At 36.7% G+C, this 21192-nt stretch overlaps 1 protein-coding gene across 1 annotated transcript in view; it reads right to left on the minus strand.

Moving 5' to 3' along the window:
- Positions 1–21192, minus strand: part of Itgbl1 (integrin subunit beta like 1) — a 176932-nt gene that overhangs the window by 18027 nt on the left and 137713 nt on the right. Inside the window, exon 8 of the mRNA XM_090341909.1 lies at positions 5334–5450. Within this exon, the coding sequence (XP_090198035.1) occupies positions 5334–5450 (117 nt within the window). The remainder of the gene's footprint in view (positions 1–5333; positions 5451–21192) is intronic.

Raw genomic sequence — 21192 nt, forward strand, 5'->3', positions numbered from 1 at the left:
CAGTACTTCAAGAGAAGAAATTCAAACCCTGGTCCATCTGAACACTAAGTGCATGCAGATTTTGCTTCACAGTATTTTCTTTCCTCATTTATTTCAAGAGAAAAGTGATTGCTTTTACTATATCTAATATGAAAGACTATAAAGCCAGGCACTAGTGGCTCATGTTTGTATTCCTAATAATTGAGATGTGAGGCCGAGAAGTGAGGATGGAGGTTAGAAGCTAGTATAGACAGACAAATTCAAGAGACTTTTCTGTACCATTAACCAGCAAAAAGTTGTTTATTCCTAGGAGTAGATGTGTTACTCAAATGATAGAGAACCAGTTTTTAATTGAAAATTCAATCAAGAGCAAAAGTCCCTGAGTTCAGGCCCTTATATTTAAAAAAATGCAGAAACAAGCAGGCACATATGCCATTAATGAACTCAAGTGCACTGGAAAATGTAGGCTTTCTTCAGAAAAGTAATCAGGTATTCCCAAGAAGATGCATAAACTTGAATTTGAAGAGCTCTACCTCTCAAGCAAACAAAGAAATATAAAATATCACTGGATATTTGGATAGATGGTTGGTGATTTGTGTTGTCTAGGCCCTTGTTATCTTGTTCTTCTTCTCCTAGTTTTAGTTTGTAAATATTGAAAAGGAAGTGTTCATTTAATTTTTTAAGTTCTGTGGTATCTAAAATGATATGAAAATACTTTATATCCCAAATAAAAATAAATATAACCTTCTCAAGGTCAGGTTCAAGAGAAGTGAGAAAACTGCAGATGCAAGAGAGTGAAATATGTTGCTTCAATATCACAAATATTTTTTCACCTCTGCTTTTTCCTCAGCCTTTTCGGGTCTAAAATGTTCTTCACATCTAATTCCCACATAGCCAGATAAAAGTCATTCAAAGTCCAAGGCAAATGCAATTCCAACTTGAAAAGGTCTGTGATCTGAAACTGGAAGATCTTCTGATTTATTTTTCTCCTTAACTTGTTGGCAAGTCCCTTCCTTTATAACTTATCTAAAAAAAGATCTTTTGTCCTAAGCTTGAAGACACAATAACCTGACAGGTTGAGGGAGTGGGGCTGGAAGAGAAGAGGGACAGAGATGGGATGGAGATTCATTACATCCATAAGAATTGTGCAAGACTTGAAGAACCAGGCACACTTACAGCACAGCAAACAGACCCTGTGCCATATGATAATGCTGCCATACAGAGGACATATTAAATAGCCTTGCCAAGTCTTCCTCCTTGCTACAACTTGGAAGAGGCAGTGGAAGAGTGGCAAATTTCCTCAAAAGTGAAGACAAGGCATCAAAGGATAAGGAAAAGCACAAATTACAAGAATGCGAATTTCTACATTCTTCTTTGTTGCCCACTATGAAGAAAACATTTTTTTTCCCTGACAGTAGAAGTATTTGAGGAGGATACTGGTGACTCACGCCTGTAATCTTAGCTGCTCAAGAAGCTGAGCTCTTAGGAAACCACCCTGGGTAGAAAAATCTGTAAGATTCTTACTGTCAATTAACCAACAAAGTGGGTGGAAGTAGATGGAAGTATGGTTCAAGTCATAGAATGTTAGCTTTGGATGAAAAAGCTAAGGAACAGAACCTAGGCTCTGTGTTCAAGCCCTACTACCAGCACCCCCCATATATATATATATATATATACATATATATGTATATATACATATATATATGTATATATATATACACACACATGAAGCAAAATGTGTTAAATTATTATGATATCCCCCTAGAAATTTGCTCAGAGCTGAAGCCTAGAATTTACTCTTGATTCTTCACTACCCTATATGCACATCATTCATTCACACATTTCTGTAAATTGGACTATTCTTAAGTTAAACTAAAAATTCACTAGTGAAAGGAGATGATTTGACACTTGCCACAAGTCCCCTTAAAAGTGAGAGGGATCAGAACCACACCTTGCCAACAGGGCAGAATCAGCCATCATATGGTCTGCTCCATGGGGAGTTTCTAGCAGATGGTGAGCATGACAGCCTCTGTAAATGAGGGCTAGATTCTCCACAAATGACATCCCAGACACGTGGAGATAAGAGGACACATTGACTTCACAGATGCTGAGGCTTTTGCCTTCACACGGGCATACTCTCTGATTTGGGTCAGTGTCTGCTGCTGATTCATGAAGCACAGCTTCCAGTTACCCCACAAGGTGGTAACTCTGTGGCAGCTGCGGGGTTTATGGAAGTGAAAACATCCCAATTGCCATTTATAGCTCCCTCATAATTCTTTCTTGTGCAGTTGAGATTTCTCAGTCCTGGGTCAACATTAAGATGGATGACGTTTTCAGTATAGAGGAATGGATGCGAAGACATGGTATTTACACACAATGGAATTCTATGCTGCCATCAGAAAGAATGACCACCCCATTTGTAAGGAAATTGAAAGAATTGGAAAAAATCATATTAAGTGAAATAAGCCAGACCCAAAGAAACATAGGCTCCATGGTTTCCCTCATTTGTAATCATTAATATATGTCTAAGAGTCTCCTAGCAGAGGATCACAATAGCTCAGATGCTCTGTACATATGGTCATCTAGGATGAGGCTAAGCAAAATAAACTTCAGGATATGGAAACAAGAGGTTTATCCTTGTGATTGTTGCTCTTAATGAACCATGTGAAGTTATTTCTTTTCTCTTTTGTTTCGCCTTATGGTTTATCTCATGTTGTTACTGTATCTGACTTTGGTGCTAGGTATATTGTGTATACGTCTATTTGTTTATTTGAAATGGGGAAGGAAAGAAGAAAAACAAGATGATCGGGAGGGGGTGGGGTGGAGGGAAGGTGGAAGAAAAACATGGGAAGAGGTATCAATGTTCAAGAAGTAATGTACCCACTCCCTGATGAATGTAACTACAACCCTCTGTACATTACCCCGACAATAAAAGACAATTGAAAAAAAGATGAATGACGTTTTCTGGTAATATTTGAAATTCCATCTTTTCAGGGAATCAGAGCTGGGCGTTTAACAAGATTGGGAATTCATTTTTGTGGGCCAATACTAGGTCATGAACTCACTTGGCCTTTTTGTGCTCAAGGCTGACTCTCTACCACCTGAGCCACATCTCTATGTTTGCTTCGTGCTGGTTTGTTCGATATAAGTCTTGTGGTTGTTTCTGTCCAAGCTGGCTTTGAATTGTGATCCTAATATCTTAGCTTCCCAAGCATCTAGGATCACAGGTATGAGCCACCAGTGCCTGGCAAAGCTGTCATCTCTGATAGCAGGGTAAATAGCATTACCAGCTTGTTGTCTAGTTTTCCTAAAATTCCAATGACATCAACTGCACTACCTTCCAGGTAGGTAAAGCACATCCATCTCTCCCTTGGAATCATCTCCTAACATCTGCATCCTGCCTGCTCTAATTCCATGGATGGGGGCTCTGATTTATGTACTCGATTTTGCTTGTTTGGCTCATAGAAGTGTATTCTTCCCAAAACACAGGCAGCTCTGTGTGGCTATTCAACACACATAATTGAGAAAAAGTCTAAAGGTGTCTCACTTATCCACTTAGCATATGACCTTACAGGTTGTTTTCATTTATTTAACTTTTATTTTGAATTAGCATGCATTAATACCAATGGAAACTTTCATTGTGATGCTAATATAGTATACAGCACATAGGTTGAGCAATTCACATTTCAGTTTTGATTTCTCCCTCACAACTGAACATTAAGAGAGGTTTATGGGAGGAAAAGTGTGTAATTTAATGGGTATGAAGGTATAACAGATTTTAACAAACTCATTTTTCTCAACCACATCTCTGAAGACATTGTGTAGGGAGTCTGATGAATGATTAATGTGGCAGGTCAGAAAGAAGCAGGAGCAGAGATATGTGATTCATGTCCAGAGGATAACTATATACATACAAATATAATGTATATTATAAAAGATTATATATACATTATACATTTATATTTTATGTTTATGTTATATACTTATAAATTATATTTATGTTATATAATTTGTGCTTTTATATATAATCTATGTATGTATATATAGCTTTGTGAGAATTGAGGGAATTTATATCCAACATGCATCTTAACAAATAAAAATAAATATAATCTACTTTGATCTTTCCAGTAACTAATACAAAGTGAAAGAAGGACCTAACCTAAAGAAATGATATTTACATAATATGAAAAATATGAGGTCACTGTGGTGAACAACTCTGCATAAACCTGGAAGGTCACATCATGGGTCTGCATTTTCAATTGTGTGACAGTAATTCTTCTGTCCTCATTTGCAATAGCAGATAAACAAACCAGAGAAACCCCAGGATTTCTCCATGATGGAAGCCAGAGACTTGCTAGGGATGACAATTACTGGGCAAAAAAGCCCACTTCTCTCTGACTTAAGGGAAAAGAAGACAAGAAGCTATGCTTGTTCAAACTGCAAGTGTACTGCAATAGGTTGTAGAAATAGGTCATTGAGATAGATAGTAGGCCGGTAGCTAGACAAGTAGGTAAGTATGTAATAGGCAGGTAGAAAGATAGCCGAAAGATGACAGATGGTAGACAGAGATACTGGATAGTCCATAAGACTATTCACCTCCAGGTGTTCACAAACAGCCTGCATGCTCTGGATTTTTCCGGTAATATAAAATCCAATGCACTTCAATTATTATGTCGGAGAGACATAGCCTTCATGTGGTTTCAGATCCAACTGGCTTCGTTTTTACTGAAAACCCAGAAGACCCCTTGCACTGATTTCTACAATAGGAAGGGTTTTAAGATTGAGGTGGGATGCCAGGAAGAGTGGCATATGTCTGTAATCACGGCTACTCAGGAGGCAGATATTGGGAAGATCACAGTCCCGAGCCAGCCCAGGAAAAAGGTATCGAGAACTCATTTCATCAGCACAAGGATCAGAACCATCATTTTGATATTGCCATTCAACTTAAAGTGTACTATTATGGCTCTTGTTCCGAGTTTGTGTATGGTACTTCCACCCTCCCTCAGTGTTTATGAGTAAAAGAAGAAAAGAAAATGTTGACTTGTAGCAAAGCCTAGAGTATCACAATACCTGCCACTTAGTTCAGATACCGTGACCTCTTTTATTGAAAGTACACCATGATCTCTTTTATCAAAAGCACACAATGTACTTTCAAAAACAGCTCTAAATCAAGAACTCAAGAAAATAAAGTCACAAGTAGCCTAACTGTCCATTGCTTTTAGGCTAATGATACACTAGGATTCACTGGTCTTCCTTTAAGCTGCCATTTAAGAAGAGACGTGAAGTAGGGGGAGGAGGTGAGGTGGGCAGAGCCTGGGTGGAAGGCACAGGGCTGAGGAAGCAAGCATGACCACCTGCACAGACCACGCCCTCCAGGTCCTCACAGAGCCGATCGTCACACTCGCAGGTCTTGCCGTAGACTCTGCTGTCTCCCGGGGGGTAGCAAGTGCATTTGCCACATTCACATTTGCCTGAAAAGCATCAGAAGAAAACACACCGGTAAGACAAGCGACAGTCTCAGAGGGATCTTCCAGGAAGCAGGCCCTGGAAGAAACTCAGATCACCAAATAGTTCAGCTGATTATTTTTCCAATCTCTCTATCATGCACTGAAGGTCAAGCTTTCACCTACCTACCATACACTGAAGGTCAAGTCCAGACGCTAAGCTGGTCAGGAGCGACAGGGATGTGGAGTAGCTCAAAAATCATTCACATTTGCTATTCTACTGTTGTTTGTCCTGTGAACAACAACTCTATCCCCAAATTCTCTGCCTGTTTTATATTCAATTTGGTTTGATGGTCCCAGTTTAAATAATAGAATGGCTTTGTGTATTTTGACCTAGCTGAATAGAATGTGATTTTTGAACCATCTCATTTTGACCTAATCTTCACATTAGGAAACTATTCTTTAGAGATGACTACTTAAGAGATTATTTCTAGTCATTTTTCGTAGTGCATGAAACTCAGTTTAGCATCAAGTATTATACCAAGATACATAACACGTGACCCACACGCTCTTTTTATAACTTTTAACTTGAAAAACAGATGTTGGGGGCTTGGGGTGGGGGATGACATTGGTTCATAGTTAGAGTATCCCTTAACTAGTAAGATTGCAATGATTTTTTTGGTCATTTTTTTCTTGAGCTATAACTACATGACCTTTACTGATATCATTTCTGTTTTATGATAGAACACACTGACTGGCATTATTACCACTATTTTACGAAACAGGAAAGAGAGACATACTAAGGCAGATAACTGTTCTCAGAGAATCAGCTAGTAGGGGACTAAGCTGACGGCCTTTCCATTCTCACTGAAGAGTGCACAGCACCTTTAAGTCACACTGCATCCCAAACACTCATCATTTAGCAACACAGGCTCTATGAGAAAGAAAAATTCCTTTTGTTTCAATCTCTAGTTTGCCAGAGATTGAGTGGTCCAAAAGCTCCCCAAGACATCTGTTACTCTGTCTTTAGCCTGACCTCTTGTAATTACACGCCCACTGACATGGGGTGAAGGGGCTTCAAGGCTGGTTCCCAAAAGCTGTTAGTCATTCATTTTCTTTCTACACTTGTATTTTCTTAAGGAAATCCAGAGTTGGCGGCTAACAGAGGAGAGAAAGACTAGTATTTAGAATCATATAATTTCAGATCCATAATTACAGATAATTGAACGCAGTGATTCATCATCTTTCTGGCAGAAGTAGTGGAACCAGCGTCCTTTGAAAGTAGTGAGGACACTAGACAGGGAGGCTCTGGCTGGCAGTCAACAACTCTTCCTTTATACTTGGAGGGGAACATCGTGGTACAGGCCTTATGGTGGAGCAGTGTGGACCACAGATCTGGTGCATGTGTCCACAGTGGCAGCACACAGCCCAGCAGGGACATCCAGTGCAACAGCAGCAGGGACTGGTGCCCAGCCATTCTTGGTCTTCGTAGGCTTCACAGCACTGATGGATGGTCCATGGCATTTTATATCTGTACTTACATAAAATTATTTTTTAACCACTACTGAATTTGGTTTCTGATGTTTGCAATAAACATATTTACCAGAGAAAGAGGAATGGTCAGGAGTCAAGAGTGATGAGTCACCGATACAAATTTCCAATCAAAGTTATGAGTTCAAAAGAAGTTTTATACAACAGGACACCTACAATCAATAACCATGTATTGAAACTGAAAATCACTAAAAGAGAACCTTTAGAGTGTTCTCACCTGAGAACACTGATAAGTGTGTGTGGTGTGGTGAAACATGCTTTGGTTGAGCTGCTATGTATAATTAGCATATAACTGGAAGCATGATGTTGACAGAAAGATCTAAAATGGGAGGTTAGAAGCATCCACAGTTTTCACTCCATGAATGAGAAGAGTCAAGTGACGCAGGAAAAATAATTACATTCTAAAGAAAGAGAGGAAGTTCATCAGAAATCATTAAAGAGGTGGCAGCAAAGGGCCCCTCGCACCATTTCTGGTGGAGCCTCTTGTAGAAGGGTCAGTTGTTCACTTCTAGTCGGTTATCACTCTAGAAGTTTCCCTTCTTCATGCACTAGAAGCTACGGTTGGTTGTCACAGTGACAAAGAGGATCTCAGCCTGACAATGACACTGGCCTGCCTGGTCATCAGAGATGAGAAATCCCCAATGAAGAAACAGGAATGATTGGACAATATTGTTCCTCCAAAACTTGCAGTAACCAACATCAATGGCAGCAAAGAACAAGAAATCCTAGACAAAAACATTATCAAAAAGAAAGCAATTATGAGAATTGTCAATGAAATTACAGAGGACACGAATAAGTGACTGAATGAATTCTAAAAACAAAAACCTCAAAAAGAGCTTGATGGACTGATGATACCGAATGTGAGAGAATAAGGTAATGAAGATATTAAAATATTATACAAAAATCAAATTGAAATTTAGGAAACAAGAACCTCAAAATGTAAATAAAAAGCAATTTAAAAGTCTCCTAAGTAGACTGGAACAAACTGGAGACAGAATATCAATGTTTGAAGATAAGATAGGGTCAATGTTTTATGAAAAGCAGATGAAGGTAAAATATAAAACTAAAATATAAATGGAACATGAAAGCGCACTGGAATACTATAAAAAGACAAACCATAATAATAACGGGCATAGAAGATGGAAAAGAGGTGCAAGCTAAAGTCATGGGAAACACTTAATTAAAAAAATACTTTCCAACTCCTGAAAAAAGAGATGGGAACTCATATAACAAAGGCTTTTAGTATTCCAAACTGACAAAATCAGAATCTACCTATGCCATTATAAGTAAAACATTATGCGTAAAGAACAAGGAAATGATGTTGAAAACTGCAAAAGATATATACCCAGTCACAAATACAAACAACCCATAAAGCAAACAGCAAACTAGACAGGAAATCATGTATTCAAGCTCTGAAAGAAAATAGCCCAATCTAGTTACTGAATGCAGCAATGTTATCTTTCATAAGCAAAAAAATAAATCTTTGGTAATAAGCAGAATCTAAGACAGTTAATAAACATTGATCCAGCACTGCAGAAAATGCCCAAAGGAAACTCACATAGAGAAGAGGAAGATAAACACATAGTCACTTAGAATTTTTGTATTCTGGTTTACCATCTATTATGCTACATATTATTTATTTGGATATTAGAAAGAGAAAATAGTTCTTTCATTCTCTTCATAGGATAATCCTAATTATTGGAAATTAAGAGTAGCTGAAATCCTTACAAAATACAGATTGCCTCGTTTCTGTATTGAAAGATCAAAACTTTATTCATTAATTTGTTTTCTGTCTATATACACTGCTAAATCATATTCACTGCAGAAATGGTCATTTAATTATTTCAACAAAAATTTGGAGCCTATTATAGATACAAAACCACAAAGGAAAGTCAAGTCCAACTAGCTATATGATTTAGAAACAAGAAAACAAAAATTCTGAGAGGAAGATAATGTGGTACTTGCTCAAAGGCATTTAGTCATCCAGGGACGCACAGGTCATCTCTCAAGGTCACAATGTGGTTAAGGAGATGGGAAAGTTATTTCCTACTTCTCAATTACTTAGTGCCTGCCATTTGCACTTTTTAATAGTTAAGAATGAACATGGAATAATATCTAGATGCATTGTTGCATGGAAAGGTGTTAATATTTGGTAGAGGTTAACTTTCTAAAACTGATATAAGGTTCACTTATGGAATTATAAAAATGGATGGAGGCATTTGTTTTCCAGGAGATATATTTCTACCTCCTTTTGCTTGTTCTTTTTCTTCTTTCTCTTGTTCATCTTCTATTCCTCTCCCTCATCCCCCTCTATCTCTCTTTCTGTCTCTCTCATTTTCCCTCACACACACTATTTTGAGCTATATTTTCATTAAATGTTCATATGGAGAACATCAATTTCCTCCAGATTATCCCACACAAAAAGAAGAACTCATCTATTCCAAATGTTGGCGTTGATGTAATCATTGCTCTGTCATTCATTCAGTCCTCAAAACAAGACATCCTGTTAAGATCAACTACTAGTTTATTCTTGTGCCAGATTCTAAAGATACAAACTTGAGAAGGAAGCTGAAGCACCGTTACTCATCAGGAGAATAAAGAAAAACACATGAGAACACAGGGCCTACAGGGCAAGAGCTGCCAGAGACATGGGCTTGAATATGGCCCATATTCAGCCAAGTCTTTGGAAGGAAAATTGATTTTTATGGCCAGGATAACATTTAGAAGCATAGACTCTCACTTTAAATACATATGGTCTAAAGTCTGGGCACATCCTCCAGTAAATGTGATTTTTGGGAGTGTGTGTCAACCCTGGGACTTGAACTCAGGGCCTGGGCACTGTCCTTGAGTTTTCTCATGACCAGCACCTTTCTACTTGATCTACAGTGCCCTTCTGCTTTTTCTATCTATGCGGTACCAAGGAATAATAATAATACCTTTAGCGTGATAAAATGATACAAGTTGTAATGTATGTGAAGTACACAAGAGAGGGACTGTAGTCAATAACTGCTCACCAACTTTAGATATTACCACTGTCATTATTTATGTCATTCCTATTTTCATAGAGTCCTTATATGCATTCCATAAGAAAGCCCATGCTGTAATATTCAGATTTCAATTACTTAAATAATTTTTTTCACTCCCTTTCAGTCTTAATTTTCTTCTAAAACCAGAAATAAAAATGGATTCCCTGATCCAGAATATGGGTAGCCAGGAAGGCCATTGTGTCACCAATGCTGCTGCCAGTGTGCCATCCACATAGAACACTGACTTGTGCTTTTATTTTTCACATTTTAAAATGGTAAGAGCCACACTTGCAGCACATGTTCAATCATTGCAGAGTAATTAGAGGCTCACATGAAACAGAAAAGAGATTAGCACTTTACTAACATAGTACTGCTTTGCCTAAAATAATAGGGTTACCATAGCGACCTGATTGCACTAGAAAAAGGGCCTGCCAAATGCATCCTAAGTTCTTTTGAAATTTCTATGAGGAGAAATTAAATACTTGAGAACTATAATATTCTGTACTATTTCATCTAAAGACAAATATTTTGGTGGGAGGAAAGAATAACACAGTCTTGCTTCAGAAATTTGAGAGCAAAGCAACATCCTCGTCTTCTATTTCAAAACATACGGTGAGATAGCCTTCAGTTCAAGCCACATTGGCATTACACATTAAATGTTAGGCAAGGAAAAGTTGTCCCAGGGTTTAGAGTATGAATAGATGCCAACCTCTCAGGGCGACTTGTATTTCTTCGTTCCCAAGCTCAAAGGGAAGTTAGTCATGACGAATGTGAAGAATTTAGATTCAGAAGCGCATGCTTAGCTAATGCAAGCAACTGAGTCTGGGCCACTGTATAATCTGAAAATAAGAAAGGTCCCATTCCACAGCATCAAGAGGTTATTCACTGCTCCAGATCAGGTGATTTTGATAAGTCAGCCTTAAAAATGCCCTAAAACAATAGTAAAGGTACTCTACATTCATCTTCTCTCCAACAGAAATCCCATAAACTAAGGAACAACTATCACATTCTGAAACTGACATCCTATCTTACATCTCTGGTTAGGACTTCCAAAATTATGCTGAACAAACATGGTAAAAGTGGGTACCTGATCTTGTTCCAAATCTTGCAGGAAATGTTTTCAGTTTTACCCCGTTCAGAAAATGTGTTAGCAGCTGATGTATTACCAATGGCCTTTATTATATTAAGATATATATATTTAATTTGTTTAACATTTTTTAAATGAAAGAAATGTTGAATTCTACCAAAACTCTTTTGGCATATATCAAGAGGAGTGTATGTTTTTGTTCTTCATTCTAGTTATATGGTCCACCATATGCACTGATTTGCATATATGAGGCCATTTTTGTATCTCTGGATTCAATTTCATTTGATTATGGTGAGTGAGGGTTTTAATGTACTGCTAGTACATTAATGTACTTTGCTAGTATTTTGTTGAGTATATTTGTAGAATATATGTTCATTAAGAATAGTGGCATATAGCTTTATTTTTGTCATATCATTATGTGGTTTTGTTAACAGGGAAATGCTCATAGAATGCGTTTAAAAGGTGCTTTCACCTCTACCTTTTTGGAATTTTTTTTAAAAAAATACTACCCATTCATCTTTAAATGATTTGTAAAACACACCAGGTAAGTTATTAGATCCTGGGACTTTTGTTCATAAGGATGAGTTCATCTGGGAAAAGGAAGTGTAGCGTGAACTCAGGATTGAATCACTTTTGGTATTTTCAGTTTTATGCTTCAACGATTAAAAAATTTCAGTTAATATGTATGCCATTTCCATAACTGACATTCAGGAATGTTAATTAAACTGATTCAAAACACATGTGGACTTTCTTCCCAAATTAGGAATAATTAGCAAATGTACATATACAGCCTACAATAGAGTCAATCAAGACACAAGATAAATTCTTTTAAAATTAAGGAAAAATTCATCATGAAGTAATACTTTTCTACCAAGGACATATTTTTGTTATTCTGTGGTTCTGACACTTCACTGACTTTCACAACCCAGGAAGATATTAGAAAGAACACTGTTGATGTAAGTGCCAACATCCGGGAGACTTTGTAAGTCTGGGGTTGCACAACTGATCCTCCAAAGATTCATGTAAAAAAATATTCTGCAGGATTTTTACATATTTGAAATTTTGAAACTGTCCCAAACTAAAGTTTTATAATTAATTTCATGGGTAAAACTTTATAATTATTTTTTCTATATATTCGAGTGGCATTTAGAAATGAGATCTCAACCGCCATTGCATATATACTCTTCTACCTCTTCTACATAAAATTTTGGGAAATATCCTTTAGCATGACTCTGAAATTTGAGATGTAAGCCATTTTGTCAACAGTCTTGCCCATCATATACCAAGTTTGGGGCTTACACAGTTTAAAGTGCCAGGAATCCCAAATCTTCAAATGGGAGGATTTAGGGAACCTGCTTTCAGATTTTTAGATGGGAAGCAGAGTTGATACAAGTGGATAAAGAGGTCAGAGTCCCTTGTTGGTGACCAGAGCAGCAGTTTGGATCTTTTATTATGTCACATGGACAAGTTACTTTTGCTTTTCAATTATTTTTTGTACAGTTTGCTACACAAAGAGACCAACTAGGTGAGTTCTGACGTGTCTCAGATACAATCACAGTTAGAGTTCCAAAGCTGGTCCAAGTATAAGTGCCAACCCCATTTTTCCAATTAAATGTCTGAATTCTTATCTAGTTGTACAATCTGTTAGACTCCCATGTCAGCTATCCTGATATTTACATTCTTTTCGCAAAGACTATTACTGCCCAATGCAAATATAAAAATCATACTCCTTTAATTCTGATTTTATTTGGATACTGAATTGTCATCTTCTACAACAAATTGGAAATATCTTGTGGTTTCCAGTGAATCCATGTCATTGGTTTTTTTTTTTTGAAAAACTAAGAGATATATTTCCTGCTACTTCTGAATAGTGAAGTCTAGAAAACATGTAGTTCCAAATATTAGTGTTTTCTGAGCTTTCTGTAAGTGTAGAAACCATCAAATTATACTCTAGGGAAAATTTTCTATAATGGTAAAAGAAAGTAATTCTAAAGTCATAGAAGCAATCTAGATGGGATGAAAAGGCCTGTAATCACAGTGCTTGGGAGACTGAGGCATGGAAATGCCATGTTCAAGTGCCAGCCTATTATATGGCAAGATCCTGACTCAAACAAAGAAACAAACAAAAATATAATGTAATAAAACCATGTGGGAAGACGTATCATAGAAATTCCTGGACCATCTTCTACAATAATCCAAGATAATTAAACACTGAGCAGTAAGAGAGACCAGCGATTTCTATAGTCAAACTTAGCTACCAATGAAACATGGGGTGATGAGAAACTGAGTGAAATAAAGGAGAATATTCTACCTTCCTTAGATTCTACCATGGGAAAAATATTCTATTTTAGTAAGAATTTACTAAGCTCCCTGTGTACTAAAGAGAAGTGTTAGAGATGGAGAATGAAGACAAAAGTGCTAAAGATAAAAGTTCCAATACAGGGAAGAAGGGATGGAAGGTGGGACTCAGAGAAAGCAATGGAATGCATGTGATTCTGTCTCTGTAGTCATGGAAATACTCCAGAAAACAAAGACATTTGAAATGAAGGTCTGTTAAGCAAGCTTTCACATCTCCCTAACTACAGAAAATGTAAGGTAAATGGTTATTTAATTTCAATAGAATCTAAGTTTAGTTTGGGTCCAAATACTGTATTATGAGATAAACTATGCTGTATGTCTCTCACACTCAAATATTTAATAAAATCAAAGAACTGAATATGGAAGTAGCAAAATAAAACGAAAACACAGGTTAATGCCAATGGTCATAAACATTGAGACTATTGTTGGAAAATCAATGTCTTCCTTAAAGTAACAGGAAATTACAAGGAGTCTGTGATATTGGCTCCTTGGTCAAATGCTTTGCTTTCACCTGATGATTATCAAAAGTAATAGATTATTCAATCAATCCAAACAATAACAGTTAACATCACTACTGCAAAAGCCTTACAGAATAAAGATAATAAAAGAGAACAAAGGAAGGCTAAGTGTTTGGCTGCTCTTAAACATAATTCCATAGAGTGTTCACACATATACATCACACACGCACACACACACACACACACACACACACACACACACCACACACACACACCACACACACAGAGTTGGAAGAATTCTGATTATTTTCATTTTGAATCAACTCTGGCTTAAATACAAGTGATTGAGGGTCGGAAGGTTGGACTTTTTAACCCTGGGCTGTGTAATGAATCATTGCAGTAAATCCACTGGAAACTTTAATTTTCAGATTATTTTCTGTTAAAAACATCACAATTGCTATGTGAGAAGTGTAATTAATAAACATTCTAAACTGACTTTACTATAAATTTAAGCTTATTGATTTCTCACTTTATATTTCAGCCTTGACTATCTTGAGGTCTGGAGGTATGATTTTTCAACATTCACCCTCGCTAGGTCTGGAGGTATGATTTTTTTTCCTTTCTTTCTTTTTTTTCTTTTTACATTGTTTTTTGAGACAAGGTACCACTATACAGCTTGGGCTGGCCTTGAACTCAACTCGTACAAGGAATACAGACTTGAGCCACCATATCCAGCTAGGAAGACATTTTTAATTTGAAGTTAAACAACTACACTTTTTGACACAGTATTACACAAGATCTAATACAATCAAATGTACAACATATGGGCTTCAACTTCCAGCAATAGAAAAAATCAAACCAGTAAATTGTATCAAAGCAAATTCTATTTCTGAGCTTTTCAGGAAGTAATCCATTTATTCAAACAAACACAAAAAGATGAAACAAGAACATTAGACCTTAAGCTCACATGATCAAGGTTCTGACAGTAAAAGCCTATGTGAGCATTTTAAACTTGAAGATGAATTTAACTCTGGTTGAGTTAAAGAAAAATGGCTAGAGATCTGACAGGTAATTTTCATCCCCAAATCAAACACAAATCCTCAGTGAAGTGTTCTGAAATTAAACGACAAGCTTTTCCAGCATTTAGGATAAGCCATATATAATACCAACAAATACACATCCGAGGAAGCCACTGCCAAGACTGGGGGTCACTAAAAATTCTTTTAGCTCCAGGAGCTAAAAGAACTAATTACTGACTGTGCCATCTTTTTCTTGCTAATATTTGTTACTGAAGTCTCTCTTTGTTCCAGTAAGTGAGTCATTTGTGACTTTATTCCTATTGCCTGTTTTTTTCTTCAGTTCTTTTTATTTCACCAAGTTCATTCATTCTATTTCTTATTTCATTCATTGGATATTCCTTATTCCATTTTAGGTTAATATGTGAAAAGATAATATTATTTTCTCCCAAACTATTCATCACTTAGAAGCAGACAGAGCTTCTCAATCCTATGTCAGCTTTCCTCAACCACAGGAGACATTTGCTAATGTCCCGAGACACTGCAAGGCATAGCAACAATGAGAGAGGTGTTACTGGCATCTAGTGGGTCCATGCCAGGAGTAACACGAAGGTTGCCACACTGGAAAGAGGAATCCTCTCAAGAGAAATAAATAGCAGTCCCAAGGGTAACAGAGCTGCTCCTGAGAACTTATAGTGGAGAGCAGAGCAGCTGGATTAACCCAAACCACACTGAGTGGTATGCCATCTTTGTTTTTTCTATCTTTTCCTGAGTTCCACACAGGTGGCATTGAACTCACACTCATGCATGCGTGCATTTGCAGCTATGCACTGCTCATGCCCAAACTACCTGGCCTTATCCGTTTCATCTCCTCCTAAAAACACTTGCTGTAACTGCAGAATGAATCACCCCTTGAGAGTTGGAACAGGGGTTATGTTAAAGATTAAAACTTGGTAGTGTTCTAGTCTAAGAAATATTGGTTGCTATAAAAATGTGTTCCATAGTGTAAAAGCCAACACACACACACATACAAATAGGCTTCCTATTTGTATCTTCAACTGTTTGCATAGTTAATTAGTAATTATCTTCCAAATTTCCCATTCACTATATTTATACTTTATTTACAATGTATCTTCTAATGTATACATCTATTTTCTCTAAAATATTCTTAATAGGCAAATCAAAACTTTTAATATAAAATATCAAAACTAGATATATTTGCTGTCAATTACTGATGCTGTTTACTTTTAAAATTATGATTGAAATGATTTTAATTTATATAAGTACTTCATTTATATAAGTAGGTTTAATACCAAATCACTGCAAATTTAAATTTATATTCAAGGTGGAAAATTGTTCCGTCAAATTCAGCTCCCGTGACAAATATTATTAATGTGGAAATGAGTTTCCTTTCAGTCTTTATAACTATATCTCCTTTTACATATATGAGTAAATAATGAAATCTAACTTTACTAGAAATACAGTAAATAATCAGGAGTACTTTAAATGCTTAGTTTAATTAAGATCATTATTCTAATAGCCCTTTTCATAGTTCAAACAGTGATTGGACTTAATCTTCCCCATTTGAAATTATTTATTTTCTTTTTACAACATTATTTTTAACCAGTTGTTAAGAGGTGTTGCCGTTTAACAAAGCAGTTTATGACTATGATGTATGTTGATCAGTGTCATTTCTTTCAATAGTCTTACCCACCCCCTCCTATGTACTCTTTCCCTCGTGCTTCCTAATTTTATAGGAGCAGATGATTCACAAATTTTAATTCTTCCTGTGGATAGAATTAGAAAGGTATAGTGATTAACTTGAAGCTTGACTAATTGACCATTCTCTCCCAGGGGAGAGAGAATGCAGTTTTAAACAAGTCAACCCTAGAAGAGAAAAAGAAGTTGTTTTACAAAAGTTCTTTACATTTTCCTATGAATTCTCACAAATGGGTATCTTCACCTTGTGTGTTACCCAAGGGATGAGAGTTAAATGGGTTAATTACTACTGTGCCACTCAGAACTATCTCATACTATATGTAGACAGAGGACTGTTCTTTGCTTTCTTATTTGTAAAGTCAACCATTCATGTTCATCCAGATACTCTACATATTGTACAATACACAGAGCAGGAGTGTCCACAATTGAAACCAAGCAAAGAGTCATGGCAGAAAACACTACAATTCCAATGTAACATGTACTGTCAAAAGATAAGATAATCTTAATGTTTTATAATTATGAAAGAAAACAAAAGCTGCAAGGGTTGAATCTAACAAATTACAAAAAAACAAAAATCACAACAGCCGGGTGCGGTGGCTCACGCCTGTAATCCTAGCTACTCAGGAGGCTGAGATCTAAGGATCAAGAAGGCCAGCCCGGGCACAAAATGACCTGAGAATCTTATCTCCAATTAACCTCTAGAAAATGGGAAGTGGGGCTTGGCTCAAGGGTAGGGAGGTAGCCTTGAGCTGAAGAGGTCAGGGACAGCGCCCAGGCAGAGTTCAAGTCCTATGACCCACAAAAATAGAAACAAAACCAAAAACAAACAGAAGGAAATCCACAGTAGCACAGAGAATGGGCCTATGAATCTTTCACAAAAATTTTAGTATTTAATAAACAAGAAGGCAGAATCATATTCTGTGTATGTTACTATCAGAGCCTTACCTAGAGTTAAGCTATCGTCAGTCTGGCAGAAATTAGATATTTTTGATAAAAGTTGAAAATAATGAGTTAAATAGAACTATTAATGATAAATAATTTGCTAAGAAAATAAATGATGAATTTTTACATAAAGTAAAATCTGATAATATACTAGGCTAATTACAATTTTTAAAACTCGATGATTTAATAAACCAACATTCAGCAATTACATTCAGGATCAGCTTTAAAATATAATGAGCATGGGGCCAGGAGTTTGGCCTAGTGGTTAAAGTGCTTGCCTAGCATGCATGAAGACCCAGGTTCGATTCCTCGGTACCACATACACAGAAAAAAGTCGGAAGTGGTGCTCAGGCTCAAGTGGTAGAGCTCTAGCCTTGAGAAAGTCCAAGGACAGTGCTCAGGCCCTGAGCTCAAGCCCAGGACTGGCAAAAATATATATATATAATGAGCACAATATGAGTCATGTTTTTATTCTCTGGGCTTGAGCTAGTCTTCTGTGGCTAGAAGATGGAGAACTTAGAACCAACTTAAAAAACAGTGAACTAGAGACTTCAAGATGTATAAGAATTGGGTGAAAGAAAAGATATGCTGTAGAGTAGGGAAATGGCAAATGGAAAGTTGGGTTTACAGAAGAACCAGAGAATCTAATATTGTCCCAACTTATTGCCCTAGGCACCAACGTGACTCTCCATTGCATCTGTGAGGTTTCCTTGAATCATCAGTTTCTTCATTACATATGTGGGACTAAAAAAAGAATTACAACAGGAATTTTCATTTTCTGGGTATAAATTATTAGTGCATTAATTCGACTAAATTTATCTCGTCTACCACCTCGCTTTCTGTGACATTTACATATGCTACATTTACATAGGCAACTAGAGTTTGCAATATGTCTGCTCCTCCTACATACAAAACAGATAAACGAAAACACACACTTTGTTATTCAATGTGTCAATCCAGCCACAAACCATCAGTGTGCTGGATTCAAGAGCAAGGTGTTTTAGAGAAACCCCCACCCACTTAAGGTTCAGCATTCATCTGCATCATGTTCACCTCACAGTTCATGCACTATTGAAGGAAAAGGCAGGGCTAATCTGCTCCCTGACACCTGTCAACATCTTCCATGCGTCTCCCTTCGTGACATCTGGAAGTTTAGACTGCCATTTCGTCTATATCCCACGTTCTTCTCTAGGCATTGCTTTTTGCATTGCTATAACTGCAATCTGGCTGCTACGAAGAACTCTCTGTCCTTTCTTGCTAGTGTCTTTTGTACTCTGTCCTTCTAGACTTTTAACTGTTGTTTCGACCCAAAGCTTGCCCACTACTTTGGAATCTCTTTCCTAATAGGGTCTCATCCCTTCCCAGGACTTCATATCCATTTGCTACTAATGTGCAAATGGAGACTTTCTCTCCAGACTTTTGTGTTATTCAACTTCTCAATTTTTATCATATGCAACTCTAACCTAACATGATTAGAAGAGGATTATTGACCCACATGGCTGCTGAATAGTTATTCAAAGACTTCCTTTCTCTGAAAATTACATCCATATAAACCCAATGATTCAGGCCAAAAGATCTCGCCTCTATTTTTTCCAAATTTTAACATGTGACAAAGTTGATACTAAATGACAACACTGCACCATTTCCATTGCATCTAGTTTAAGTATGCTTCTTCTGACTGTCCTGTTAAATGTCAAAATTGGCCTTTGTCTCCTCTTTGGATCAAAGGAAAGAAAAACCATTCTAGTACCTGCCCTTTTTTGAAGTTGTCCTGTAGCCTTCAATAATTAGAATAAGATCACACTTGGCCTTTGGAGACCCATCTGGTCTGCCTCTGAACAAGATCTGAATTCACCTCTCTCCACTCCTCAGCTTCAGTCCTATGGATCTAATCACAGTGCTTTTTTCCTTGCAAATCTGGGGTTTTGTCCTTAATATTTTACTTGTGGCAGGCTTATCATCTTGTGTAGGAGTGTATTTCCCTTTTGCAAATACAAATGTAAGTCTTTTGCTCTATTTAAGCACATGTATCAATGAACCTCAACTCACACCCAGCTTTCAGTATTTCACACTCCAAGATGGAGAAGACTGAGTCACATCTGACAGTGCCCCATTAAAAAAGAATGTCTTTTTGGGCTGGGAGTTTGGTCTAGTGGTTAAAGTGCTTGCCTAGCATGCACGAAGACCCAGGTTTGATTCCTTGGTACCACATACATAGATAAAAGCCAGAAGTGGTGCTGAGGCTCAAGTGGTAGAGTGCTAGCATTGAGAAAGTCCAAGGACAGTGCTCAAGCCCTGAGCCCAAGTCCAGGACTGGCAAAAACAAAACAAAAAAAACCTTTTTTTAATTCTCAAGGTAACCCAGCTCTCTACTCAGTAATGTTGTCTATCTTTTATTTGAAACTCAACTTGCACTGACATAATTCTTTAATTAAAGAAGACAGACATAAACATGGAAAAGTAAATATCTAATTTCTCATGTAGCAAGTACAAGTTGCTGATTTCTAGACTGTCTTGTTTTCTTTCTCTTGGTAAATAACATGAAAATACATCCCATTGTTTTGAATGATTTCTTTAGTTCACAATTGTCTCATCTAAGAGTTCACCACAAAATATGAATCAGAGAAACAGATGTTTTCAGATTTTAATTTCAAGAAAAATTTAAAAACTGTGAGCAACACAGATGTTCAAAAGCCAATAGGATTTGTAAGTGAAAATTTTCCATTCTCCATTCATATGTAGATGCTTCTTTATAAAAGGAAAATATATGAATCACACTTTTAATTATGGCTCTGCATTATAACCTTTGCAATCTTATGTAGTTCTTGTGTATTTCCAGCATAAATGTGCATATATTGATATTGTTCACAGAAAAGTATGAAACTCACAAATGCATGACTCATTGAATATACATGAAAACTCAGATCTATGTATCACCCAAGTAAAGACATTTCCTTATTAGATATGACTCCTATGTCCCCCCATCAGCTTCCAAAAAAAACTAATAATCTAACTGCTACTGAAATACAATTTTTGAAATTTAGATAAATAATACAAAAGATAGTCTGGTGTTTAGCATTTTTCTAGGATAAATTATGGAGTTGAGTTTTTTCTGTTACTGTTTTCTAGTAATACTACAAATGCCTTTACCAATTTTAATGGTTTGCTTAAAATTCTTCCAGGAAAGTTTAATAAGGGCAGTTTTCTTTCTTCTTATGCTTTCATGTCTTGTCTTGCTATACTTTTCTTTCTTTGTGTACTGACAAGGTGTCTATCAAATAAATGGACAATAGAAATGGTACTATTTTGTGCTGTCTTGTTTCTCTTGTAAAAAAGCACTAAATATTTAAAAATTAAGCATGTCTTCCATTTTTTGTGATAAATTCTTTACCAGTATGCTCAATTAATTCACTGTTAAATCTCTGAGTTGACTTCTCAATACTTTATATAAACAATTTCATTATTATTATTATTATTATTATTATTATTATTATTGTCATTTGTGGGGCTTGAACTCTGGGTCTGCTCACTGTGCTTGAGCTCTTCAGCTCGAGGCTAGCACCCTACCCCTGGAGCCACAGTTCCACTTTTGATTTTCTGGTGATTAATTGG

Source organism: Megascapheus bottae, chromosome 11 (assembly GCF_031878675.1).
Source record: "Megascapheus bottae isolate mThoBot1 chromosome 11, mThoBot2.hap1, whole genome shotgun sequence".
Taxonomy (NCBI): Eukaryota; Metazoa; Chordata; class Mammalia; order Rodentia; family Geomyidae; genus Megascapheus; species Megascapheus bottae.